We start from the raw sequence: 23,771 nt of genomic DNA on the forward strand, positions 1-23,771 counted from the left end.
AGGTAAGTTACCTGGAATCAGTCAGATCCTTTTGAGGCTAGATTTTACATCTCTTGCCATTCATGGGGTGGCGGAGAGTCGGACACGACTGAGCGACTGAACTGAACTGAACTGAAGGCTGTCAGAGAAACCTTTAGTCTAAGACTAATTTATCCCCACTAGTAAAGCATTACACTTCTGAGAACTCTACCCAGTGCCACAAGTATTACAGGGTCTTTCTGTTGTACTTGGTGGGAATGTGGTTCTTTCCCTGGCCTTCATTAGTAGTTTTTTCTCATTAGGCACAGGTCACTTCTCAGCCAAAGACTCAAAGATCCCCTCTGTAGATCTCCACAACATGTGCCCCTCTCCTTACCAGTGCTCTGAGCCACAGATTCTATCTGCCTTGCCCTTCCTGAGCTCTGCTCAGGATCACTGGGCTCTGTTCCAGGTCCCCACTTCTGCACTGCGGGCTGGACACTGCCTGTAGGCACTAAGCTGGAGTACTCAGAGGACTCATGTCACTTATTTCCCTTCTGCACTGGCTGCCATGTCTGAAAATGGTTGTTTTGTTTATTTGATCACGTTTCTAGTTATCCAAGGTGGGAGAGTAAATCCAGTCCCTGATACTCCATCATAAATGGAAGCAGGGGTCTGTGGTTTGTCTTTAGTTCTTTTTTCACAGTGGAGACTTACTGAATAATTTCAGATCCAGTGCCATTATGAATAGTATTATATTAAAGGAGTTGTGGACTAAGAATCAAAATCAGGGTCCTAATCCTCATTCAGTTGTTTAATTTTCTGCTTCCCATAGTCTATTCTGTGACTTTCTACCCAGTCTAGAGCAATTAATTTCTTAGTTTAATTCATATCTGTAGGAAGAGGGTTATGAATGTTCTTTATATCACGCTGAGGTGCTATAAAGCGAAAACATAAGCAGATGTGTTGGTTGGCTTGGGTGGAGCTGTTTTCAAACAGAAGCTGGCTTATTGTCACTCACCAGTCTTCACTGTTAACATTTCATGTTAGGCACCATACTGGACATACCTTTTATGTGCATTAGGACTCTTCATCTACCAGTCACTGGATGCTATTGATGGGAAACAAGCCAGAAGAACAAATTCTTGTTCTCCTTTAGGGGAACTTTTTGACCATGGTTGCGACTCTCTTTCCACAGGTAAGTTAGTGGAGATTTTTTCCTACAGTTGTTTTTTGTTTGTTTGTTTTTTAATGATAGCTTGAAAAATGAAATGAACTGAACTGTTTGGTTTGTTTTGGTTTACATTTGGGAGCAGTTTTGCATAGTGTATTTTTTTTTAAATACACTAAAAAAATACGTTCAGTAATTTATTCTTGCCTAATTTTAATGCCAAAATTATGCACCTTAAAATTCTATATTTATAAACATTCAGTGGCAGTTATTTAACTTATTTTAAATACTTAATGGTTTCTAAACCTTATTTCTTTCAGTCTTTATGGCAGTTGGAGCTTCAGTTGCTGTTCGCTTAGGAACTCATCCTGACTGGTTGTTTTTCTGCTCTTTTATTGGGATGTTCATGTTTTATTGTGCTCACTGGCAGACTTATGTTTCAGGCGTGTTGAGGTTTGGAAAGTAAGTATGTATTTTAAGTTATATATTTTAAGATATAATCAAATTCATTTTCACTGTCATACTTCATTTATTCATAATAAAGGGAACAAGCTGTCAATCACGAATTTAAATTACCTTTTAATTTATTGAAGCATTCATAAATGTTATATCTTAGGTGTAGTCTTTTAGGTGTTCTTCTTGTTATAGTTACATACTTGATGATAATTTTATTTTTTCTCCCTCTCCAATTTACTAGCCCAAGTTTACATTGACAGGAGAAAAAGAATAATAAGGGATGTAAATAAAGTAGAAAAAGGTTATAAAGTACCTAAAAAAGAAGCATTTGGCTAAAAGATAAAATAATGAGATATGGAATCTAAAGGTCCTTTATGGTCAAATTTTTGTGTGTCCATAAAGGGGAACCCCTTTTACAGCAGTCCTGAACAACAGTAGTCGTGAGAATCTCAGCTGTGGTATACAGTTGGTGAGATAATGTAAAAGCATCTTGTACTATTTGCCCCCAAAGCTTTATTCTTAGACACCAGGAAACAGTGCACAAGACTGGAACTCTGTTCTCTCTCTCCCTTTCTCACCAGCTCCCTCTTTGCCTGACCCTTTAGTAGCCGTCTCCGTTTGGCTCATCCTCAGCTTTGGCTTCCCCTGTCTTCAGATTCTTTCCTGTAGCACTTTAGTGTTTCCTGGGAAAAGCAATAGCTCTGAAAAACAAACTAACAAAAAAAAAAAACCTTCTGATAATGATAAATGAAAGGAGACGCTCAAAACAATGGATCATTTAGCAGAGTGAAAGCCATTGGCAGTTGTTCACGTTGACTTTAAGTTACAGAATAGTCACAGCTGTCAGCTGTCGAGCACCTGTGTCGTTCTGGCAGCGCACTCAGTGCTTTACATGCCTTTTCTTGTTTATTCCTCACATTAACCCTGTTGAGGGTTTTACTGCCACTGAACCAGTGAGGTGGAGAAGTTCTGGAACTTCCTTATACTGCTAAAAAGTGTGGAGCCAGGGTTAAATTCAGCTCTCCAAACCCCACACTCTTAACGACTGTTGTTCAGTAGCAGCAGTTACTTAATGATGTAGACTTTACCTCTTTGACTTTTAACTTCATTAAAAATCTTTCTGAAATGAATTATTTTACATTCCTGGCCTAGTTGTACACTTTATACTCATTTACTGTTGACTGACAGCTTAATGTGTGCCTAGAATTGGACATAGAAAGATGAGTCACTTGTGGGTGGGATATGCCAGACAGATTGGGGTAGAGGCATTGTAGGCAGGAGGATGAGGAAAGGAAGTACTCAGAACATTAGGGAAGTGGTTGCTGAGGTTGAGCACCAGACATGTGAGGGACTGGAGGAGATCCTGCACTGCCCAGGGTTGCAACCATGTAAAATACCTACTCTCTATGGCACAGATCCTCCTCTGTATGGGTTCACTTTATCAAAGTAAAAGCATCATTGAGCATTGAGTAGGATACACATGGATGGTCCAGCTTAAGAAGGGTCTGTATGTGGGACATCAGCCAAGCTTCTGTAGATACTTACAAAGTCAGTCAGTATCAACTGTCAATTGGCTAGGATGGATGTCCTGAAAAATCTGTCGATAAACAATAATAAATTTCCCCCCAAAATTAGTCATTTATATAGTTTATCCTTAAAAGAGGAAGAATGAAGCTTTCTGTGGTATGACTGATGCATGTGTGAAACCAGGCTAGCTCAATCCCTGTATATGTCGTTTATTTCACTGAAAGTTTGTCCTGTAATTCCTGTCACCTTTCCTAGTTGCTTCTGGTCACTAGTCGTACCCTGGAAAAATTATGGATTAACTTAATGGAATTATGCACTGTTACTTGAAAAAGAGTACACAATTCTGATAATAAATCATAGGTGTAGGGGAAAGAATGTTGGCTCTGAAGTCATTTTTCTATAGCAGTATCCAACTCTTTTCAATACAAGCGTGGAAAAATCACTTTACTTTCTCTTTCCCAAAAAACAGGTATAATGTATATATGGCTCATAAGACTCATAATAGATGCTCAGTAAGTTTAGTACTTTTCCTCCTTTTTCTTCACAAAATACCATACATTATATTACTTAGTTTACCTTTTTCAACTAACTTGACTGTTTCTCCATGCAGTCTGGAGGCCTTGATTTGCCTATCACTGATCTTACAAATACTATATGTCATTACATTTTCCTTTTATTTGTGCATTAATGTTCCAGTCACCTATTCCCTCTAAATGCCCTCAAAATAACTCAGCTGAGAAGTCTTTTCTTCCATATCTGGATCTATTTTATCATCTAATCCCTACATTTCTTGTATTTGCAGAGCAGTAAGTATTCCTCTAGCAGGGCATCTAAGAGGAGATGCAAAGGAGGTAGTTACATAAAATCTGAAGCTCAGAAAAAAATATATGGATTTGGGAGAAATGGATTTAGAGGTCATTGGCATATAGATGGTAGTCTTAGGTATAGATATAATATTCAGAGAATCTAAAAAGAGAAAAGAGGAATTCTGGAAACAGTAGTATTTAAGATGTGGAGGAAGGAGCCTGGGAAGATCTTCCAGAAAGGTAGGAGAGTCATGAGAGAACATGGCATAAAAACAGCAAAGCTTTTCAAGAAAGAGGGTGTGATCAGCGATTTAACTATTGAGAGGAGTTATGTGAGATAGTAACCAAAATGTATCCCTTATGTTCAACAAATTGAAAGTCACTGTTTACCTTAAACAATTTTAATAGAATGGGGCCAAAAACTGGACTGTAGTGGATTATGCAGCAATATGAAGAGAGGAGGAAATTACAGATATGGCCTACTTGCTAGCCTGTTTATGGAGCAAAGGAGAGAGGAATTGGTGGCTTCACAGGATGCAGATTAGGAACTGATATTGCTTGATTTAGTGGGTTTTTAAAGTTTGTTTAGGGCTTCCCTGTTGGCTCAAACAGTAAAGAATTGCCTGCAATGTAGGAGACCTGGGTTCAATCCCTGGGTCAGGAAGATCCCCTGGAGATGGGAATGGCTACCCACTCCAGTGTTCTTGCCTGGAGAATTCCATGGCCAGAAGAGCCTGGCAGGCTACAGTTCATAGGGTCGCAAAGAGTCAGAAAAGTGGCTAACACTTTTACGAATATGTTTATATATAGGGGGAAACTGTGGAGACCAAAAATTATAATGACTATTAGTAACATAATGAGAAAAACTATTGGAATTTTCCCTACTTTTTAATGAAATTGACTTGAGATTGTTTATGAATTTGTCTTAAATCATCTGGTTGTTTTTATGTTACTATTAATTTTTCCTGATTACAAGAGTAATACATGATTGTTACTAAAAATTCAAACTTTGCAGAAGTATATAAAGTAGAAGATAAAAGCCTTCTGTAATCTCATTGGTAACTGTTACTAGCAATTGTATATGCTGTACAAGTTTTTTACCTATATGTGAGCACACTGTTGTTCCTGTAGGCTTTTTCACTTAACAGTGTAGTTAATTGATAATTCAGTGATGGAACTAAAGGTAAAAATAAACTTAGCCTATGGAGATTTTTACATCTTTGATTTCAATATATGGTTAATGAACCTTCATATTCAGGAATTTGATTTGCAAACCTCTGTTCTTTATCTTTCCTCTTCAGAGTGGATGTAACTGAAATTCAGATAGCTTTAGTGATCGTGTTTGTGTTGTCTACATTTGGAGGAGCAACAATGTGGGACTATACGGTAAATCTGAGTGTTTAAATTTATATTTAAGTACTTTTTAAACATTTGGGGAAAATATTGTATTGTTAATTTTCTTCAGATAGCCTTAGAGCTATATTTAATATTCATTCCATTTCTTAACCTTTTTTCTTCATTTTATAATTTTACTATTTTATATACCTTATTACAGCATGAATATACTACCCTATTCACGAATATACTACCACATAAAAGAAAACGACCCCATTTCTCAAATACACAATTAGACTCACTAGTTGAACTACCTTTTCAGGCCAAAATTTATTTCATAAAATAGATTTATATAAAGTAAATTCAGTCAAACCCTTTATGTTTGAAACTTGCCCCTCAGTATTAGGAAAGTTGCTAATTTGTATTTTTTTATAATTTACTATGAGTGAAGTTTCCCATGTTGAGTGTTTTTTATTTTCTGCTTGGTTGGAGACCTCAGTATTTTGATAAACGTTGACTCTCAAGGAGGCCACTGTTACAAATTCATGCTTTCCACAGGAAGGAAATTTATGAAGAAACAAATTATTTTCTCACTACAACCTAAGTTTACACTATTGGCTGACTCAAAACTTCATGCCCGTAGAGTTAAGAAGAATAAGGATAATATCAGCTGTCAACAACTAATGCTTATTCAACACTTACTATGTTCTTAAATATTTTACTGTCACTGTTTTCATCTGACCCCCAGAACAACTCTATGAAGTAGATACTGTCATTATTCTGATTTATTAATAAGTCTTAGAATGATCAAGTAATTTGTACAAGGACACATAGCTAGTAAGTACTGGAGTTAGGAATTAAACAGACTAATTCCAGACTCTGTTTTTAATCACAAAGCAATATACCCCTGGTAATACAAACAGTAAGAAATACAAAGCTAAACATACTCTTACCGTAGGATCTAGTGACTATGCTCTTTCGTATTTACCCAAATACATTAAAAATTATGTCTATGCAGGGAATTCCCTGGTGGTCCAGTGGTTAGGATTCAGTACTTTCACTGCTGTGGGCTGGGGCTCAATCCCTGGGCTGGGAACTAAGATCCCACAAGCCACATGGCATAGCCAGAAAAAAATTATGTCTATACAAAAACCTGATTATGGATGTTTATTGCAGCTTTATTCATAATTACCAGAACTTGGAAGCAAGTCTTTCACTGGGTAAAGGGATTAACTGTGGTACATCTAGGCAATGGAATATTATTCAGTGTTAAAAAGAAAGAGCTATCAAACCGTGAAGAGGCATGGAGAAAACCTAAATGCATCTTATTTAGTGAAAGACTAGTCTGAAAAGGCTCCATGTTGTATGATCCCAATTATATGATATTTTACAAAAGGCACAATGATGGAAACACTGAAAAGATCTGCTACTGCCAGAGGTTATGTGGTTAAGGAAGGATGAATGAAAAAAGGATTTTAAAGGACGTGAACCCATTCTGTGTGATACTATAATGGTGGATTCCTGTCCACTTGTCATTATACATTTGTCATTTATACATTATGCATTATCACAGAATGTACAACACCAAGAGCAAACCGTAATATAAACTAGGGTGATTATAAGTGATAATGATGTCGGTGTCAGTTCATGGATTGTAACACATGGATTGTATCGCTCTGGTGGAGAATGTTGATAGTAGGGAAGCATGTGCAACAGCAGGGAGTATATGGGAACTCTGTGTACTTTCCGTACAGTTGCTATGAACCTAAAATTGCGTTAAAAATTATATCTATTTTTAAAAACTAAGAAATTTCTCTGTGGCATTTAGTTTCAGAATTGCCAATTGTAATTCATATTACAAGGCTCAGAAATAGACTTTGAGCATATTTTTAAGTAGTGGAACATTCTCTGTGATATTCATATTCCTTCTTATCATGTAAGAATAAATAATAGAGTCAAGGATGTGCTACATAGGCCTCTAAAATATGTAGATGTGTCTTTCATGGTAGCTGCTCTGCCAATACCCATTAGAAGGTAAATGTGGTTAGAGGCAGTTAGGCAACTCTGGTCATTGTCAGTAGTGGTTTTTTAGTTTGGAATTCTGATTTAGTTATACTGTGGAATAATTTAATCTTAAAATCATTTCATTCAATATTTTGGCAATACCATAAGAAGAAAGCATACCTATTTATTCTCACAGTAAGGATACTTGTTTTAGATATAGATTTTCTAAATTGAATTGTTAAATCTGTAGATTTCACAAATTTTGGTACAGTATTTCAAAGTATATTTTCAAACACAATAGCCTATAGCTTTTGGCAATTCATTGTTACTGTTTTTTAAATCCTTTGCTGCCTTTGGAAGTTTTCTTGAACAGCAATTGACCAACAGGTAAATATATATTGCTCAAGAGATTTAATCCTGGCTGTTAACTACACAAAATTTTTGCATGCACACACATTGTGATATTTGTCACATTCATGATACAGATCACAGTGTCTGACTCCTAAGATGCTGCCTTTTAGAGGTACTAGAGTCAAGTGAACATCCTTTTTCATGTTTCCTTTAAGTCAGGTGAGGGCTTGTGAGATGAAATACTTCATCACAGTTATTTAAGAAGACTTAGCTAAATTTGGTGCATTCATTTAAGAGATAAAACCATTAGAAGAAAAATTAACACTTCAGGTTACATTCCAGAAATTAAGGTTTGATTATAAGAAAATGGGTAGCTTATTATGTAGGGTCCTATCATAATGTTTCTTTACTGTTTAATAGGAAAATAAATTTTGTTTTCTTAATGAAGTGTTTCTTTCCTCTACCCTAAAGATACCCATCCTAGAAATAAAATTGAAGATCTTACCAGTTCTTGGAGTAGTAGGTGGAGCAATATTTTCCTGTTCAAATTATTTCCATGTTATCCTCCATGGTGGTGTTGGCAAGAATGGATCCACTATAGCAGTAAGACATTAATTTCATCATCATTCAGTGTTAATTTTATGATAAATTTTCTTAACACCCACTTATAGAGATACTAAAAATATGATGAATTTTAAAAACAGGGAAGGAAACTAAATATCTTAAAAGAATCCTTTTTAGGCACGTAAAACAAAAAGGCATTTTTGAAACAGTTTAGACTGATTTTACAGCCTTTTTCCTCTTTCTGTACAGCCTTTCTTTGAGTAGGCTTTGGTGACATTCCATGTAATCATCTGCTGTTTCATTTTTGTACATAATTAAGAGCTGCCATTTGGTTTCTTCCTTGTTGTGCCTGGCCCTGATATAGGAGAGGAGGAGGAAGGAATGAGTTCCTGATTGAATGTCAGGAAAGCAGTCCAAAGTCATGGCTTCACATATGGGACAATTTATTATGCATGAAGTAAATTTTATTGAAATTTCATCACTGAAATATATTTTTAAACTACCCTAACATTTTAAAAGGGAAAACCTCAGCCTCATTTCTGGAGTGGGTACACCTTGTATTTGTTATTTACACTTTGCTCATCTATAATTCTTCTGTATTTATTCATATTTGCTTTTAAAAACTCCTTCAATACTTTTGCACAGAAAAGAGGCAGAAAGAATTCTGCTCAGTTTTTAAACAAATATCTATGTTTTTTAAAAAACATGTCATCTTCAAGGTAGTTGAACATTATGAACTTATTCCAGTGATGCCATCTTCTATCAAAACATTGCTGGCATGCCTTTAAGCTATAGTTCATTCTGTTTAATTTGCTGTAGTTCAGAATTTCTGTCCTGTAAGGATGGGTTTGATTTTGAGTAAAATCAAAGTCACTTGAAGCCAGACCTAATAAATAAGAGGAGTAAAAACCTGAAATATAGCATTTTTACTTAAAAAACCTCATTCTTTTAAATGACATATATTGACTCTTAAAACAATTTGAAAGGAATCCACATAATTCATATATTATCAATCTTTATGAATATATTTTATATACATAATTCAGAGGCAAAGTATAGAACTCAGATACATAAGTTCTGATATATTTGGAAAAATTAATTGGTTGTTTTTTGAGGTGTTTGTCAGTTGACTTCAGAATTGTTTTAGAAATGTTAGAATACTCTGCATAAAGGGCTTAAGAGTACTTGTTGCTTGACCATGGATGATAAAATAGAGCACTAGCTGGAAAGTGAGTTCCACTAAAAATGATAAAACTTAGCGACAATCAGTGTCCATTTTAGAGAATATTTTACTAAGAAATAATTGATTAAATGTTTGAAGGGAGACAAAAAATCAAACACTATTTCTAAGAAGTGGTTGATTTCAAATTCTTAAACCAGTGGTTTTTCAATGGTTTTTTAGCAGCAGATTTCCCTGAATAAAATTAACAGATAAAAGCACTATTTTAAGGGCTTCCCCTGGTGGCTCAGTGGTAAAGAATCTGCCTGCCAATGCAGGAGACACAGGTTCGAGCCCTAGTCCAGGAAGATTCCAAGTGCTGAGGTACAGCTAAACCCGTGCGCCACAACAATTGACCCTGTGCTCTAGAGCACAGGAGCTACAACTACTGAAGCCCACGCTCTAGAGCCCATGCTTTGCAACAGGAGAAGCCACCACAATGAGAAGCCTGTACACCACAGCTAGAGAGTAGCCCCCACTCCCCGCAACTAGAGAAAGGCCCACACAGCGACAAAGAACCCAGCACAGCCAAAATAAATAATTTTAAAGCAGCATTTTAATAGCATAAATATTTATAACATTACTGTATAGTGTTTTATTGACATGACTTTAAAATATTCATAATATTAGTGTAAGTTCTAACTTATAAACTAAATAGACAAGAATAGGGCAGTTTTAATAGATACATTTAAATTGAGAGTTATGTATTTAGTAAACCTTAATATCAAATTTATTACAGTATTTTGTTCAGAATAAGCAATCCTGACAGAATCCTGATTCATATAGATAAAAATATAATGGGTTCAGTTGTACAGTGCTACAAGAGGGCACTTGCGGTCTAAATGTAAAAGGCAGGGCAGGGTGGGATGTTGCTATAGAGAGAAACTAGAATTAAACTCCTCCTAATCAATGATATCTCACAAAAATATGTTAACTTGGCAACTGGACTGTTAATGGCCTTTAACATGGTAAAATTTAGAATAAGATAAATGATGTCATTTTTTAGTGATTATTAACTTAAAATGTATATTCATATAAAATTGGAATGAAACATCTGTAGCACTGTATTACCTCTTTGTAACCCTTGGTAGGGTTCTGTAGAAGTTTGAAAAGCACAGCTAAGGTCTATATACTCCTTCAGGCCATATACTATCATACTCTTCTCTAGGTCTCTAGTTCCTAACACAAAATAGACGCTCAGAAAATATTTGCTAAGTCACTTCAGTCGTGTCCAACTCTGTGTGACCCCATAGACGGCAGCCCACCAGGCTCCCCCGTCCCTGGGATTCTCCAGGCAAGAACACTGGAGTGGGTTGCCATTTCCTTCTCCAATGTGTGAAAGTGAAAAGTGAAAGTGAAGTCGCTCAGTTATGTCCGACCCTTAGCGACCCCACAGACTACAGCCAACCAGGCTCCTCCATCCATGGGATTTTCTAGGCAATAGTACTGGAGTGGCTTGCCATTGCCTTCTCCACAGAAAATATTTGCATTGTAATAAACAGGGAGGCCTGGTGTGCCGTGGTTCATGGGGTCACGGAGAGTCGGACACGACTGAGCGACTGAACTGAACTGAACTGAAATGCGTTGTTAAAATGTGCTGATTTTCTGCTTTATCCCTTAGGGTACCAGTGTCTTATCACCTGGACTCCACATAGGAATAATTATTATACTGGCAATAATGATTTATAAAAAGTCAGCAACTAATTTGTTTGAAAAGCATCCTTGTCTTTATACCCTAATGTTTGGATGTGTCTTTGCTAAAGTCTCACAGAAATTGGTGGTAAGAAATTCTTTTAATTTATGATTCATGGTATAAATAATGTGTTTGTTCCTCAAACACAAAACTGGAAACTCTTTCATATAATGGGTAGGTTTTTTGTGGTGTTATCACAATAAATAGTTAGCTATTTGTGCTCCAAGTAATAGTGTAAATGAATGTTTTATTCAGAGAGACAAGATTCCTTAGTGTAAGTTCTCTTAATTATTTACAATGATTATGTTATAACCTCCTGATATCAAGGAATTTAAATATTGGAAACTTTAACAAGCTACCTAGTCCTGAATTTGAGAGATTTTGGATTCAGTATTCCCATATCAAATGTGAGATTAAATGGTCTCTTTGGTGGTGGTGGTTTAGTTGCTAAGTTGTGTCCAACTCTTGTTGATACCGTGGACTGTAGCCTGCCAGATTCCCCTCTGTCCATGAAATTTCCCAGGAAAGAATACTGGAGTGGGTAGCCATTCCCTTCTCCAGGGGATCTTTCAGACCTAGGAATCAAACCGAGGTCTCCTGCATTGCAGGCAGATTCTTTACTGACTGAGCTATGAAGGAAGCCCAAATGGCCTTTTTATCCTTAACAGTAAATTGAAGATTTAGTTATTTCTATCCTGAAAATAAAGCATTTAAAATTTAATAGTGAAATTATTTTGTTTACTTTTTTATAGATAGCTCACATGACCAAAAGTGAACTATATCTTCAAGACACTGTCTTTATTGGCCCAGGTCTTTTATTTTTAGACCAGTACTTTAATAATTTTGTAGATGAATATATTGTTCTATGGATAGCAATGGTAAGTACCTTTTTGCTAAGATTTTTTATTTATTTTTAATAAATGTCAGATAATACTATGCTTAAGAGTCATTTCAGTGAGGTATTAGGTAGCCTTAACTTTCTAATTTATTAAGCATTTCTGAACATTTAAAATTATTTCTTTAAAGTTCATTTTATATTGTGTTTGAATATGGCCCACATATATATGGAGATACAGTTCCAACAATGTAAATCCTTAAAAATAAAACTGTGTGCCTTAAAAAAAAAAATAGTACCAGAAAACAGTACTAGTGGCCTGAGGTGATGGTACGCTATTCACTCGACCCAGAAAACCCCACAAAATCACGCAGATCAAGAGGTTCAAATCTTCGTGTTCACTTTAAGAACACTCATGAAACTGCCCAGGCCATAAAGGGTATGCATATCCAAAAAGCCACCAAGTATCTGACGGCTATCACTTTAAAGAAGCAACATGTGCCATTCCGTTGTTATAATGGTGGAGTTGGTAGGTGTGTAGAGGCCAAACAGTGGGGCTGGACACAGGGTCGGTGGCCCAAAGAGTGCTGAATTTTTACTGCACATGCTCAAAAATGCAGAGAGTAATAATGCTGAACTTAAGGGCTTAGATGTAGTTTCTCTGGTCATTGAGCATATCCAGGTGAACAAAGTCCCCAAGATGTGGCACAGGACTTACAAGAGCTCACGGTTGGATCAGTCCCTGCATGAGCTCTCCCTGCCACATTGAGATGATCCTTACTGAAAAAGAACAGATTGTTGCTAGACCAGAAGAGGCGGCTGCACAGGAGAAAAAGATATCCCAGAAGAAACTGAAGAAACAAAAACTTATGGCCTGGGAATAATTGCTGCAAAAAATAAATGCAAATAAAAGTAAAAAAAAAAAAGTACAAAAATGTCAAAAATCACTTCACTCTCTGGCAAAGGGTTACAAACATGAATTAGTGTCTTATTTAATCCAGGTTATTAGAATCACTCTGAACTTATAGCAGATAACAGGCCAGTTAAATGGAATTGGTGTTAGCAGAGGGGACTTACTGCATCAAGAAATGTCAGCTAATACTGAGGAAACAGAACAGACAGTGCAAACAAGTACAGGATTCCAGGACCATTTGTGCTAGAAGTAAGCAACCATATATATGTGTATGGCCCTTGAGGATAGTGCAAAATTTATATTAATAATGATGATTCTTATCAAGCAAATTCAGTTCTCATAGCTTGCATCCTGCCTAAAAAGTGATATAGATAATATATAGTTTCTACTCAAAAATTATAAAATATAGAATTATGGTGCATAAGAAAGAAGTTTTAGCCATCTAAGGAAAAGAAGATCATTGTTTCTAACATTTTAATCACAAGTAAATAAAGGAGGCAATATTAAGTTTTTAAAAAATTTTACTGAGACATTTATGACTAGGCTTCAATTAGTGCTCTTTCTGGACAATTTTGCCTCATTGTTCCCTACCTCCAGACCTCACTAGACTTCACCAAATTGTTAGAGATATACGAAAATTAATATTAAAGTGAACTAAAAGAAACATTGAACCTTTTGATAATTTGAATGATCTCACACTATTTGCTAGATAGGTGTTTTTTAAAACCTATCTGTTCTGTGCATGGACCAATGGGGTACATGTGGTCATCCTTTATTCTAGGTTTTATAGTATTATACTTTTTTGGAGTAAATTAATAATATCTATTCAGAAGTCTTCCATTCTTCAAATGGTGGTGAGATATAAATCTTAATCCTTGAAAGGTTCTCAGGCAATATTCTAAAAAATGTTTGAAAGTCAGAATGATTTAAGTTACTATCCACTATAAATATTATTAGTGCTACAAAACAATCTAAATTCAATGTAGGGTTTCTTTTGGTGAACTTAAATAAGTTTTATTACCAAACAGAATGAGTGTAATTAAAATATCAGGTGTTAAAAATTCAAGCACTTAACTTGTAATGAGTTGGCCTGGTTTTATATCAGTGGTGGAGATTATGGTAAGGAAGTTAAATTCAGTTTTTCTTTAAAACACTTTGTTAACCACAATTAAAAACAAGCAAACAAAAAAACATCGGGTGGACTAAAACCAACACATTGTGCCCCTTGGCATCCTTAGAGAAAAGGTTCTTGCTTCGGAGAGAGAAAAGTCAGATGGAGTTTTTCAAGTAAATAAGATTTTCCTCTTATCAGTGAGAATTTTCTACCAACAGAGCCACGAGGCTCCTTTCTATGAAAGGAAGCATTTGCCCCCAGTCTCTGGGAAAGTTCTTAAATAGTGCTCCTTCCTCCTTAATTTTGTAAAGAACACAGGTTTTGTATGCCTTCCCTCAAATATGGTGTCTTTTCCAGGCCTTTACTTTCTTACAACTAATTTCACATGAATAAGGAATAAGAAAAGTATATGATGGAGTGATTTCAATTCTAATCACTGACAGCCCGTTCTAGTAGAAAATTGGTGGCTTTGTTGCACAGCAGAAAACTGAAAGAATGTGGAGTCAGAAGACTTGAGTTCTGTTGTTTTTCAGCTTTCGTAATTTAGTCTAGACCTTTTATCACTCTGAGCTCAGTTTCTGAATCTGTGAAATACCCTGCATATTCCAGGGGACTACAGTGAGGCCTAAATACAAACTATAAAATGTAATATTTTTTATGAAGAATTTTTGGCTAAGGTTTGAGATTAGGGGGTGGAGGACAGAAAAAAATAGCTGCTACTTCAGAAAAGATAGACCATAATCCATTTTATATTTTCTTTTTTGCTTCTGAAGGTCATTTCTTCACTTGATATGATGAGGTACTTTAGTGCTTTGTGCCTGCAAATTTCAAGACACCTTCATCTAAGTATCTTCAAGACTTCATGTCATCAAGCACCTGAACAGGTTCACAAGCATATTGACTAATATCCCAAGGAAAAGAGGAGAAGCAGTTAGGGGAACCTATGAGTGAAGGAAATCCCCCTTTGCAGGAGGCTGGTATATTATCAAATAAGGTTATATTTTAATATAAACATTAAGTCCTATAGATCCATTGTATCTGTCTTAGTTGTAAAGCCCTCATTATAAACTTTTATCAAGGTGTTATCAGAGTAATACAACCTATAAATTAATTCTAAACAAAACCAAAGAAATTTCAATTTTCTAAGCGTAAGAAAGTTAACCACTACAGTTCTAAAGAGCAATCTGTTTGTCTCAGAAATCCTTATCAGGCAGTTGGCATTTTCTCTGCCAAAAGATTACATAAAAATTCAGGACAAAGGATTTAAGCCATCTTGAGGGAGATGCTTACTTTGATTGCTAAAAATTGATAAACAAGTTCATAATATTGTGTAAGTGAATAGACCTATAATGTAATTATTGAGTCAAATGTTGTAAGCATCTTTACAGTGACAGCCAATTATTCCTTGATATTCTAAGTTTCATTGTCTCAAAAAAGTGGATATTAAACATTTCCATTTGTGAAAAATAAAAGTAGCCTAAGCACAAGTGACATATAAGAAAATCAGTAATTTATGAAACCATGACAAAAGTATCTTTCCTTTAGAATATCAGCTAAAGCTACTTCAAGTACACTTTCATTCACTTGAGATAAAATGGGGATAAAATAAGTATCTTTTACTCAGTCACTAAGTACATTATATATTATCTTTCCACTCTCAAAAGTGTTTCTACTGCTCATTATGAATAATAGAACTGTCATATGGTTCTTTGGTGTCCCAGATCCTCAATTTTCATCTTACCTGTTTGTAATTTTTATCTAACAGTTCTGTAGACCATAAGCCATATATTGAAAATATTTCTTTAAAAAATAAATATTGAACATGTACTATATCTTAAGCAAGAAAAAGGCATATTGTAAAAAGAGTAAAAGTTGATATTCCTTAAAAGGAAATAGTTATGTTACTGAAGTACAGTGAAAATACTCTGGAGTACTTATTTTGTTTCTAAAACAACTGGTAAATTCAGTAAGAACAGCTTAATTTGAATAGTACTTAATATTTATATTCCAACATGTACTTTGGCTTAAAAGGGAAATCCTTTACAAAATGCAAAAATTTAGGAGGTAAACTGTCTCTAATGTCAGATATTTGTTAATGATGGAGGACTAATTTCTTCCAATATAACTGATCACAGAAGAAGAGAATCCGTATGTATTTGTCTTTTACAATTTGGAAAACCTAAAATGTGGATTATGAGACAAAAATTAGAATTTAAAAAATGGAAAAACAAGACAAAGTCACTCTTCTGTCCTTCTATTGGGCATATTTTTGTTTTGAATGACTCAGGGAAAGTATTTTCAGCAAAAAATAGTAAGTTTAACCCAAATATTTCAAACTTATTTTGCTGAAACAATATTTATTAAGTGTTCAATATGTTTTTCTCTGTTTAAAAAGTACACATTTAAAAATACCAGGTATAAAAAAAAAAAATACCAGGTATAAGAATTAACTGTTAGTTTGGAAATGAATGTAAAAACTTCCATATATTTTCTGAATATTGAAACTGGAAAATAAAACATTCTATGTAATTTATAGTTAAAGACAGATGTGAAGTGCTTAAACCATAAGTAATTAGGTATGTTAATGAAATGCTCTTAATCCTTACTAAGGGCATGTGTCATTTAATTACGGACTGAGCCCAGTTAAATGGCATTTTGATGTCATTGTAGAAGTGACATTCACAAATCCATGCCTTAAAACAGTATTTATATATCTTGTTTGGTTTTTTTTAATTGATATTAGCAGTTTAATTATTCCAGAAGGAACCTTAAGTTGCTTTTAATAAGTTTTATAAGTCAATAGAATGTATTTTTTGAAATCGTATTTTCATTAGAATTGGCAGTGTAACTTCATGAATATGCATGAAATGATGTACATATAATAGATTGAACATTAACCATCTATACTTGTGTTTTCTACCTTTTGGAAGTGATACAAATACACTGAAGCCAAAACTTGAAATTAAATCATTTTTATTGCTAAAAGTTAAATGACAAATGTTAGAAAAATTCACTATTGCCATTATCACTAGTACTATTAAAGAGCTGAAGCACAGTGGTACATATAATTTAGGGATTGCTACTCCTAACACAAGTTCATATTTGGAGGTGAACAAAAAGAATGGTCTTTCACTTAAGCTAGTGATTAATACGATACAATATTTTAAACCAGAATCTTAAATCACTCTAATGACTTATTAGCTAATGTTATAATTGTATCATATTACTTAGGTTCAAGTTCTTCCTTCAAAGAGTCATCAGAATAACATGGATTGAAGAGACTTTCGGACACTTGCCATCTCTTGCTGCTGCTGTTACATGAAAGGAGATATTAAACACTGGTTTAATTTTTAGATAAGTGTTAATACATATTTCAGCAAATAAAATATTTCAATGCTTACATTAATACTTTCTTTTTCAGTTCTGAATAATGACTTACAGTTTCCATCATAATTTTTTTTTGCAACAGAGCCATTTCTTTTTTAAGTTCATTTTGTGCACCAGTAAGGAGATTTTCATGATTCTTCTCCAAGTCCTCCATACTCTAAAACACAAAAAGCTAGGTCAGTTACAAACCACCACTTTTCATCTCAGTTTCAAAACTTATGCAGTTAATTTTCAAAAATAGGAACTTTTCAATATTCAACAATGCACATTATTTATCTCAAAAATATTCTAAGTAATACATGAAAACCAAAATATCCACTAAAGGAATAGAAAAATCATCATAAATCAAATATTATTAAAGGAGTTACAACAGTAGTGTACCTTCTCACTGGAAAAAAAACAAACAAAAAATAACAAAATTTTATAAAATAGAAGCACACTTTGCTGTAGCTATGTAGTAGAAAATGGGGATTAATCCCAGTTTAGTTGCCAAAAGAATAAGATTGAAAAGGTAAGGGAAAAAGAGTTAAAAGTATTCTAGGGCAAGCGCATAAACAACAGCATGAAAGTGCAGAGTTCAGAGAAAGCAATTATGTGGAAGGGTGGAAGTAAAGGATGAATGTAGTAACTGAAGCATAAAAAAAGGATCATATTATTGGGGGGTGGGGGTAAATCTAGAATACCTAAGAATTCAGAATGAAAATCTACTGACAGTTTTTCAGGAGGGAAAAGATAATGTTTTCAGCAGATAGTATGGCAGACCTATGAAGGATGGGCTGGTAAACAGAAAAATCAGTTAAGAGTTTTTACAGTATAAGCAAAGAATAACAAGGTTCTGAACTAGGGCAGTAGCAGTGGTGAAGAATAAGGGAAATGGAGGCATCAAATATAGTACTAAAGTTCCTATACCAAGTGATAATGTCCAGGGATAGTATTTAGCACTTAAATAAAATATAATGAATTCAAAATGGAAAACAGTTAAGAATTTAAAATGTGTAAGCAAAATGTTTTCTCCTTAAACTGAGAAAAAAAAATCATATTCTACTTCCACATATAAACTATATTTTATAAGAATGTATTATGTTACCAAATACAACCTTTATGAACTGCTCATATAATTGTCTAATTGTTTTCAGTCTCTGGCTCTGAACAATTCTAGATTGTTGGAAAACCTTTTGTTGCTGTCGAAACAGATTCTGCAAATGTAAAAGAAAAAATTATGTAATAACTATTTGGGTAAAATTTAGAAAAAAAAAAGAAAAAAATAATTCTATGTTAAACTTAAAAGGAATAGTTTTTAAATCAGTATTTTTAAGATTTTATCTTAACATTTACTATGAGTTTAGATAATGTGTTCACCACTACATACAATAATAATCCAGCTAGTCACTGAATAGGAAATCTCAACAGTGCTCAAAACATGTCTTAATTCTTCTTGCTTTCTATGTCAACACAGATGATCCTTCCAATATTGCTGATCTTTCAGTTTCTTGGACTGTTTTCAACCAATGGTTTTTGCCCTTCACCCTACTTTATCTATTACTTACATACTCATAACCTAGATTTTGTCATTACCAATAACTATAACCTCTACACAGCATTAATAATAGCAAACTTCATATTAACAAAGTGTTAGGTAGGAAGCAAACACCAACAGCTTTTATATATGGTATGTGCCTGTACTTATGGTTTACCATTCAGCAGAACCAAACTCACAGCCAGCAATAGGTAATGGAACCTGGCTGAGTTCAATGGGTGAACTACAAGGCCAGGCTCTCCACTTCTGCTTGAAACTTGGTTATAATAGATTAATTATAAAGCTACAAAGCTAAGCATAATACTAACAGAAAGTTTTTCTTCTTGTTCCTCAGCTTTCTGCATATCCATATCCCACTGCTGGAACAAAGTCAGAAACTGCTGAGAATATTCTTGGTTAAGCTTCTGCCTGTAAAACATAATATCATTATATTTCATATCAACGTGGAGCAACTATCAAAATAAAACTGATTTGACGTAATTATGCTATAATAAAAGAGAAAGTATCAAATTTCCAGATGTGAAATCAAGAAGTAAAAGTATGACTTATGCTGATTCCAGAAATATTTATTTTCCTAACCAACTAACAGAAAAACCCTCAAAATCCTCTCATGCACTTTAGCTCCTGAAATCTAGTGGCGTTTTATTATATACATACATTTTCCCAGAAAAGTCCATTTTATCTCCAAGCAATTTACTTTTTCATTTTCTCCTACTGAATATAGGTAATGATATGATAGATTCACTGAAGTTACTATAGAAGATTTCAAATAGAAATATTTCACTTAATTTTTTCCCATTTTGGTACAATGATTTTGTACAATAGTTAATTCAGCTAAAACATACAAATTGTTTATAATATAAGGTTGATCATTTCATACATTGTTAAATAGTTAACTGTTACAAGACCAATGGTTTATATGACAAACTTTTTACTCAGCTAGCGTATTTTTAAAATGAAAATAAATTACTTTTATTGTTTAAAAAAAGCCTCAATCATTATTTAAAAGGGGAAAGAGGTCATCCTTATTGATTTCTAGGAAATGTATCTCAAGTCTGTGAAGGAATAAAGTTATAGGACTAAAAGACTTAGAAGAAAATCAAATATAATTTTTACTAGAGATCCCAATAAATTGAAGATGATACTACTTCTCATAATTTGTACCCATGAGTAGTAAGGAATGATACAAATGTTGTGGCAGTGAAAAAAACCAACAACTTTACCTTTGCTCTTGTTGGGTTTTCCAAACATTTTCAAGTTTCTGGTTACTGGTTTTGAGAGAAGCCTTGGTATACATTTCTAGTCTCTTTCTCTTGGCAAGAAGAGACTTGTTAATATCAGCTATAATGAAAATAGATATTCATTAAATTTAATGTAAGTTATTTATTCCCACATATTCAAATAAATATGGATAAAGCTGGTTCAAGAATTTTGAAGATATTTTAAAAATATACTATCAAAAAGCATGATTAGTTGCTTGCTTTTTTTCTGAGAAAAATTTTAGTTATTGGTATCTCAATTCTTATTTTCTTAACTAGAGATAATTTTAATTTAGAGATGATTAAAAAGAGCTAATAACTGAAAAAAAGGTCTCAAGGACAGACTTCAATTCTTTCACAAGAAGACACTAATAAAGACTAAATTTAGAACTCATTATATAAAACACAAAACTTTTTTAAAAGCCTAAAAAGAATAAAAACAGTTAAAATGTTTTAAAAAATATAGTGATACTATTAAATATATTTTTTACTAAGAGAGACAAAGCATAGGAAAATCTTAATTTAAGTAGGTATCTAAATAAATTCATTCAGGAACTCTTTTAAATATGTCCGTGGAGCTTTTTACAGGCCATTTTTTACCAATAAGTACTGCATTTCATAAAAATTTTAACACTTCTAATATTTCTTTGCTAGGCACATGCATATGGATCTACTGTCAATAGTCATTTTCAGCAACCATGATGAGGTTACCTATACTATTGGATATTTGGTATTTCCAAGTGAAAGTGAAAGTCACTCAGTGGTGTCCGACTCTGCGACCCTGTGGACTACACAGTCCATGGAATCATGAAATTCTCTAGGCCAGAATGCTGGAGTGGGTAGTCTTTCCCTTCTTCAGTGGATCTTCCCAACCCAAGGATAGAACCCAGGTCTCCTGCATGAAAGGTGAATTCTTTACTAGCTGAGGGATTTCCAATATCCATCTCCAGTGATACATTTATAAGGTCAAGTATTTTGCTACTACCAAATAGGGCAAAGATTTCAAAAAATATTTGATTATATGAATAATCTATAGAGAAGAGCCAAATATTTACTCTTTTTTCAGAATACTATCCCCAATACAGTTAATGTAACTAATATTTGACATACAATTTAATGATCTTTTTATTTGATTATACATCTCTTTGGAGAAGGAAATGGCAAACCACTCCAGTATCCTTGCCTAGAAAATCCCATGGACAGAGGAGCCTGGCGGGCTGCAGTCCATGGGGTCACAAAGAGTTGGGCATGACTAAGCGACTAACACTTTTATATTTTCATACATCTCTTACTAGCAACACTGTCTTTAATTCTCAGTTACATAGTTTATATTATTTTAAAGGTTTCAGTTTACACTGCATTTAGTAAAGAACACAAGAATGTCATAGAAAATAACCAAAGAGAGAAAATGAAAAACTGACACATGTACAGATATGCGTGTGTTTGCATCACTTAGTCCATGAAAGTCATACAAAGAGGGATAGATATTTTTCCCATCCATTTCCCAGCTCTAAAATTCCATAATTTATTAAACCCACACACGTATAAAGTAACAGAACCATTCTTAACCCACCACTGTTAGTACCATTCTCTTTTCACATCAACAACTGGAAAAGGTTAATAAGGAAATCCATGAAGCTGAATCACATATATCTGTGCAAAATCTTACATATAAGAAAGCATTAAAAAATAGTCTTACAATCCACTGATTATTATTATACAAGTTATATGGTTTAAAACAATGTTGAACACAAATATCTCCTAAAACATACCTCCAAATCTTTCCAGCATATTCTGCACTTCACCCCTATGAAAAAATTATATCAGAAAAGTTTTAAGGATCCATAAAATATTTCTTGTTTTCGAAGGAATATCACATACCCAGTATTTTACATGCAATACTCATTGGACAACCAAACAGATGTTTCTTAAAGTCTAACAGGTGAAAATTGTTTGACCATATTACCCCATATCTTCAACTACTGCAGAAGTCCTTTTCTTCCCTTGTTTCTCAAGTATTGGGGTCTTTTCTGCATGACAATAAAATATTTGAAATTAAGTATGTTATTTTGGTAATTTTTTAAACGGCATCATATCTTAATTTTGAGGCTTTTTTTTAAGCTTTCTGCCAAGACAAGTTTTTTAAAGCAGATTTATAAACGCACTACTTTCTCTGCAGGTTTGTTGTGTTGTTTAGTCACTAAATTGGGGCTTCCCTGGTGGCTCAGAGGGTAAAGCGTCTGCCTGCAATGCGGGAGACTGGGGTTCGATCCCTGAGTCGGGCAGATCCCCTGGAGAAGGAAATGGCAACCCACTCCAGTACTCTTGCCTGGAAAATCCCATGGATGGAGGAGCCTGGCGGGCTGCAGTCCATGGGGTCGCACAGAGTCGGACACGACTGAGTGACTTCACTTTCACTTAGTCACTAATTCATGTCTGACTCTTTTGCAGCCCACCAGGCTCCTCCATCCATGGGATTTTCCAGGCAAGAGTACTGGAGTGGGTTGCCATTTCCTTCTCCAGGGAATCTTCTCCTGACCCAGGGATCAAGCCCTAGTCTCCTACATTGGCAGGCAGATTCTTCACCACTAAGCCACCAGGGGCAATGGCAAGCCACTCCAGTACTCTTGCCTAGAAAATCCCATGGATGGAGGAGCCTGGTAGGCTGCAGTCCGTGGGGTCGCTAAAGGTCGGACACGACTTAGCGACTTCACTTTCACACGTTGGAGAAGGAAATGGCAACCCACTCCAGTGTTCTTGCCTGGAGAATCCCAGGGACGGGGGAGCCTGGTGGGCTTCCGTCTATGGGGTCACACAGAGTCGGACACGACTGAAGTGACTTAGCAGCAGCAAGCCACCAGGGGAAGCTGCCTCTATGTAGGTTGCTGCTGCTGCTGCTGCTAAATCGCTTCAGTCGTAACCGACTGTGCGACCCCATAGACTGCAGCCCACCAGGCTCCCCCGTCCCTGGGATTCTCCAGGCAAGAACACTGAAGTGGGTTGCCATTTCCGTTCCGTTCCGTTCTGTCGCTCAGTCGTGACCGACTCTTTGCGACCCCGTGGACTGTAGCCTACCAGGCTTCTCCGTCCATGGGATTCTCCAGGCAAGAATACTGGAGTGGGTTACCGTTGCCATTTAGATGGAATTAAATCAGGATCCAAGACCATTTTATACGAACAATTTTGCAAGTCTTCCTGTGTTAATGTCATAATAATCTCTGTACTATTTATCAGACATCAGGTGAAAGATGCTATAGAAGCTTCACTAGTCCCAAAACAGAAACATGAAATACATGAAAATGCGGACGTGGTCAGACACGTTAGGTTTACTGTACCTTCAATGGCATCCTCCTCTGAACCACTCAGATCTTTTTTGTCTTCTTGCTCAAATTCATAAGCTCTTATAGCCTGATCCCCCACGGATGGTTTCGCAGACTTCCCAGAATGTTTTCTTCCAGAGGGCACCATTTTTCAATGTTTTCTGATTAAAAACACACACACACACACACGAAAAAACCCTTCTGAATCCAAAGACACTATTTAAATAAACTGGCAAATTACAAAATGAGAGATATCAAATAAAGATAATTTTAATTGAATTCCACTTTAGGAGTCTCTTCATTTACTTTGGTGGACCAAAAA

General features: G+C 35.0%; 2 protein-coding genes across 7 annotated transcripts in view; one reads left to right on the plus strand and one right to left on the minus strand.

Moving 5' to 3' along the window:
* CHPT1 (choline phosphotransferase 1) overlaps window positions 1–19,858 on the plus strand; it is a 31,042-nt gene extending 11,184 nt beyond the window's left edge. Inside the window, exons 2-9 of one of the 6 annotated variants that reach the window (XR_016037642.1) lie at window positions 1,009–1,156; window positions 1,450–1,591; window positions 5,220–5,304; window positions 8,080–8,211; window positions 11,013–11,171; window positions 11,837–11,962; window positions 14,720–14,940; window positions 19,205–19,858. Coding sequence is in view for 3 of the 6 variants with exons in the window: in XM_055394653.2 (XP_055250628.1) it covers window positions 1,009–1,156; window positions 1,450–1,591; window positions 5,220–5,304; window positions 8,080–8,211; window positions 11,013–11,171; window positions 11,837–11,962; window positions 14,720–14,830; window positions 17,178–17,222 (948 nt within the window). In the remaining 3 variants the exon portion in view is untranslated. Of the gene's footprint in view, window positions 1–1,008; window positions 1,157–1,449; window positions 1,592–5,219; window positions 5,305–8,079; window positions 8,212–11,012; window positions 11,172–11,836; window positions 11,963–14,719; window positions 14,941–17,177; window positions 18,602–19,204 lie in introns of those variants that run through there. The other 5 variants (XR_016037640.1, XR_016037641.1, XM_055394653.2 and 2 more) reach the window with 5 other exon arrangements.
* Window positions 17,204–23,771, minus strand: SYCP3 (synaptonemal complex protein 3). Its single transcript, XM_055394654.1, has 8 exons — window positions 23,465–23,771; window positions 22,096–22,159; window positions 21,902–21,936; window positions 20,094–20,211; window positions 19,179–19,278; window positions 18,431–18,529; window positions 17,386–17,490; window positions 17,204–17,257 (listed from the first exon to the last, which is right to left on the minus strand). The coding sequence occupies exons 1-8, from the start codon at window positions 23,595–23,597 to the stop codon at window positions 17,204–17,206; spliced, it is 708 nt and encodes a 235-aa protein (XP_055250629.1). The 5' UTR covers window positions 23,598–23,771.

The sequence above is a fragment of the Moschus berezovskii genome, chromosome 6, assembly GCF_049115385.1.
Source record: "Moschus berezovskii isolate FMDL1 chromosome 6, NW_MosBer_1.0, whole genome shotgun sequence".
Lineage (NCBI taxonomy): Eukaryota > Metazoa > Chordata > Mammalia > Artiodactyla > Moschidae > Moschus > Moschus berezovskii.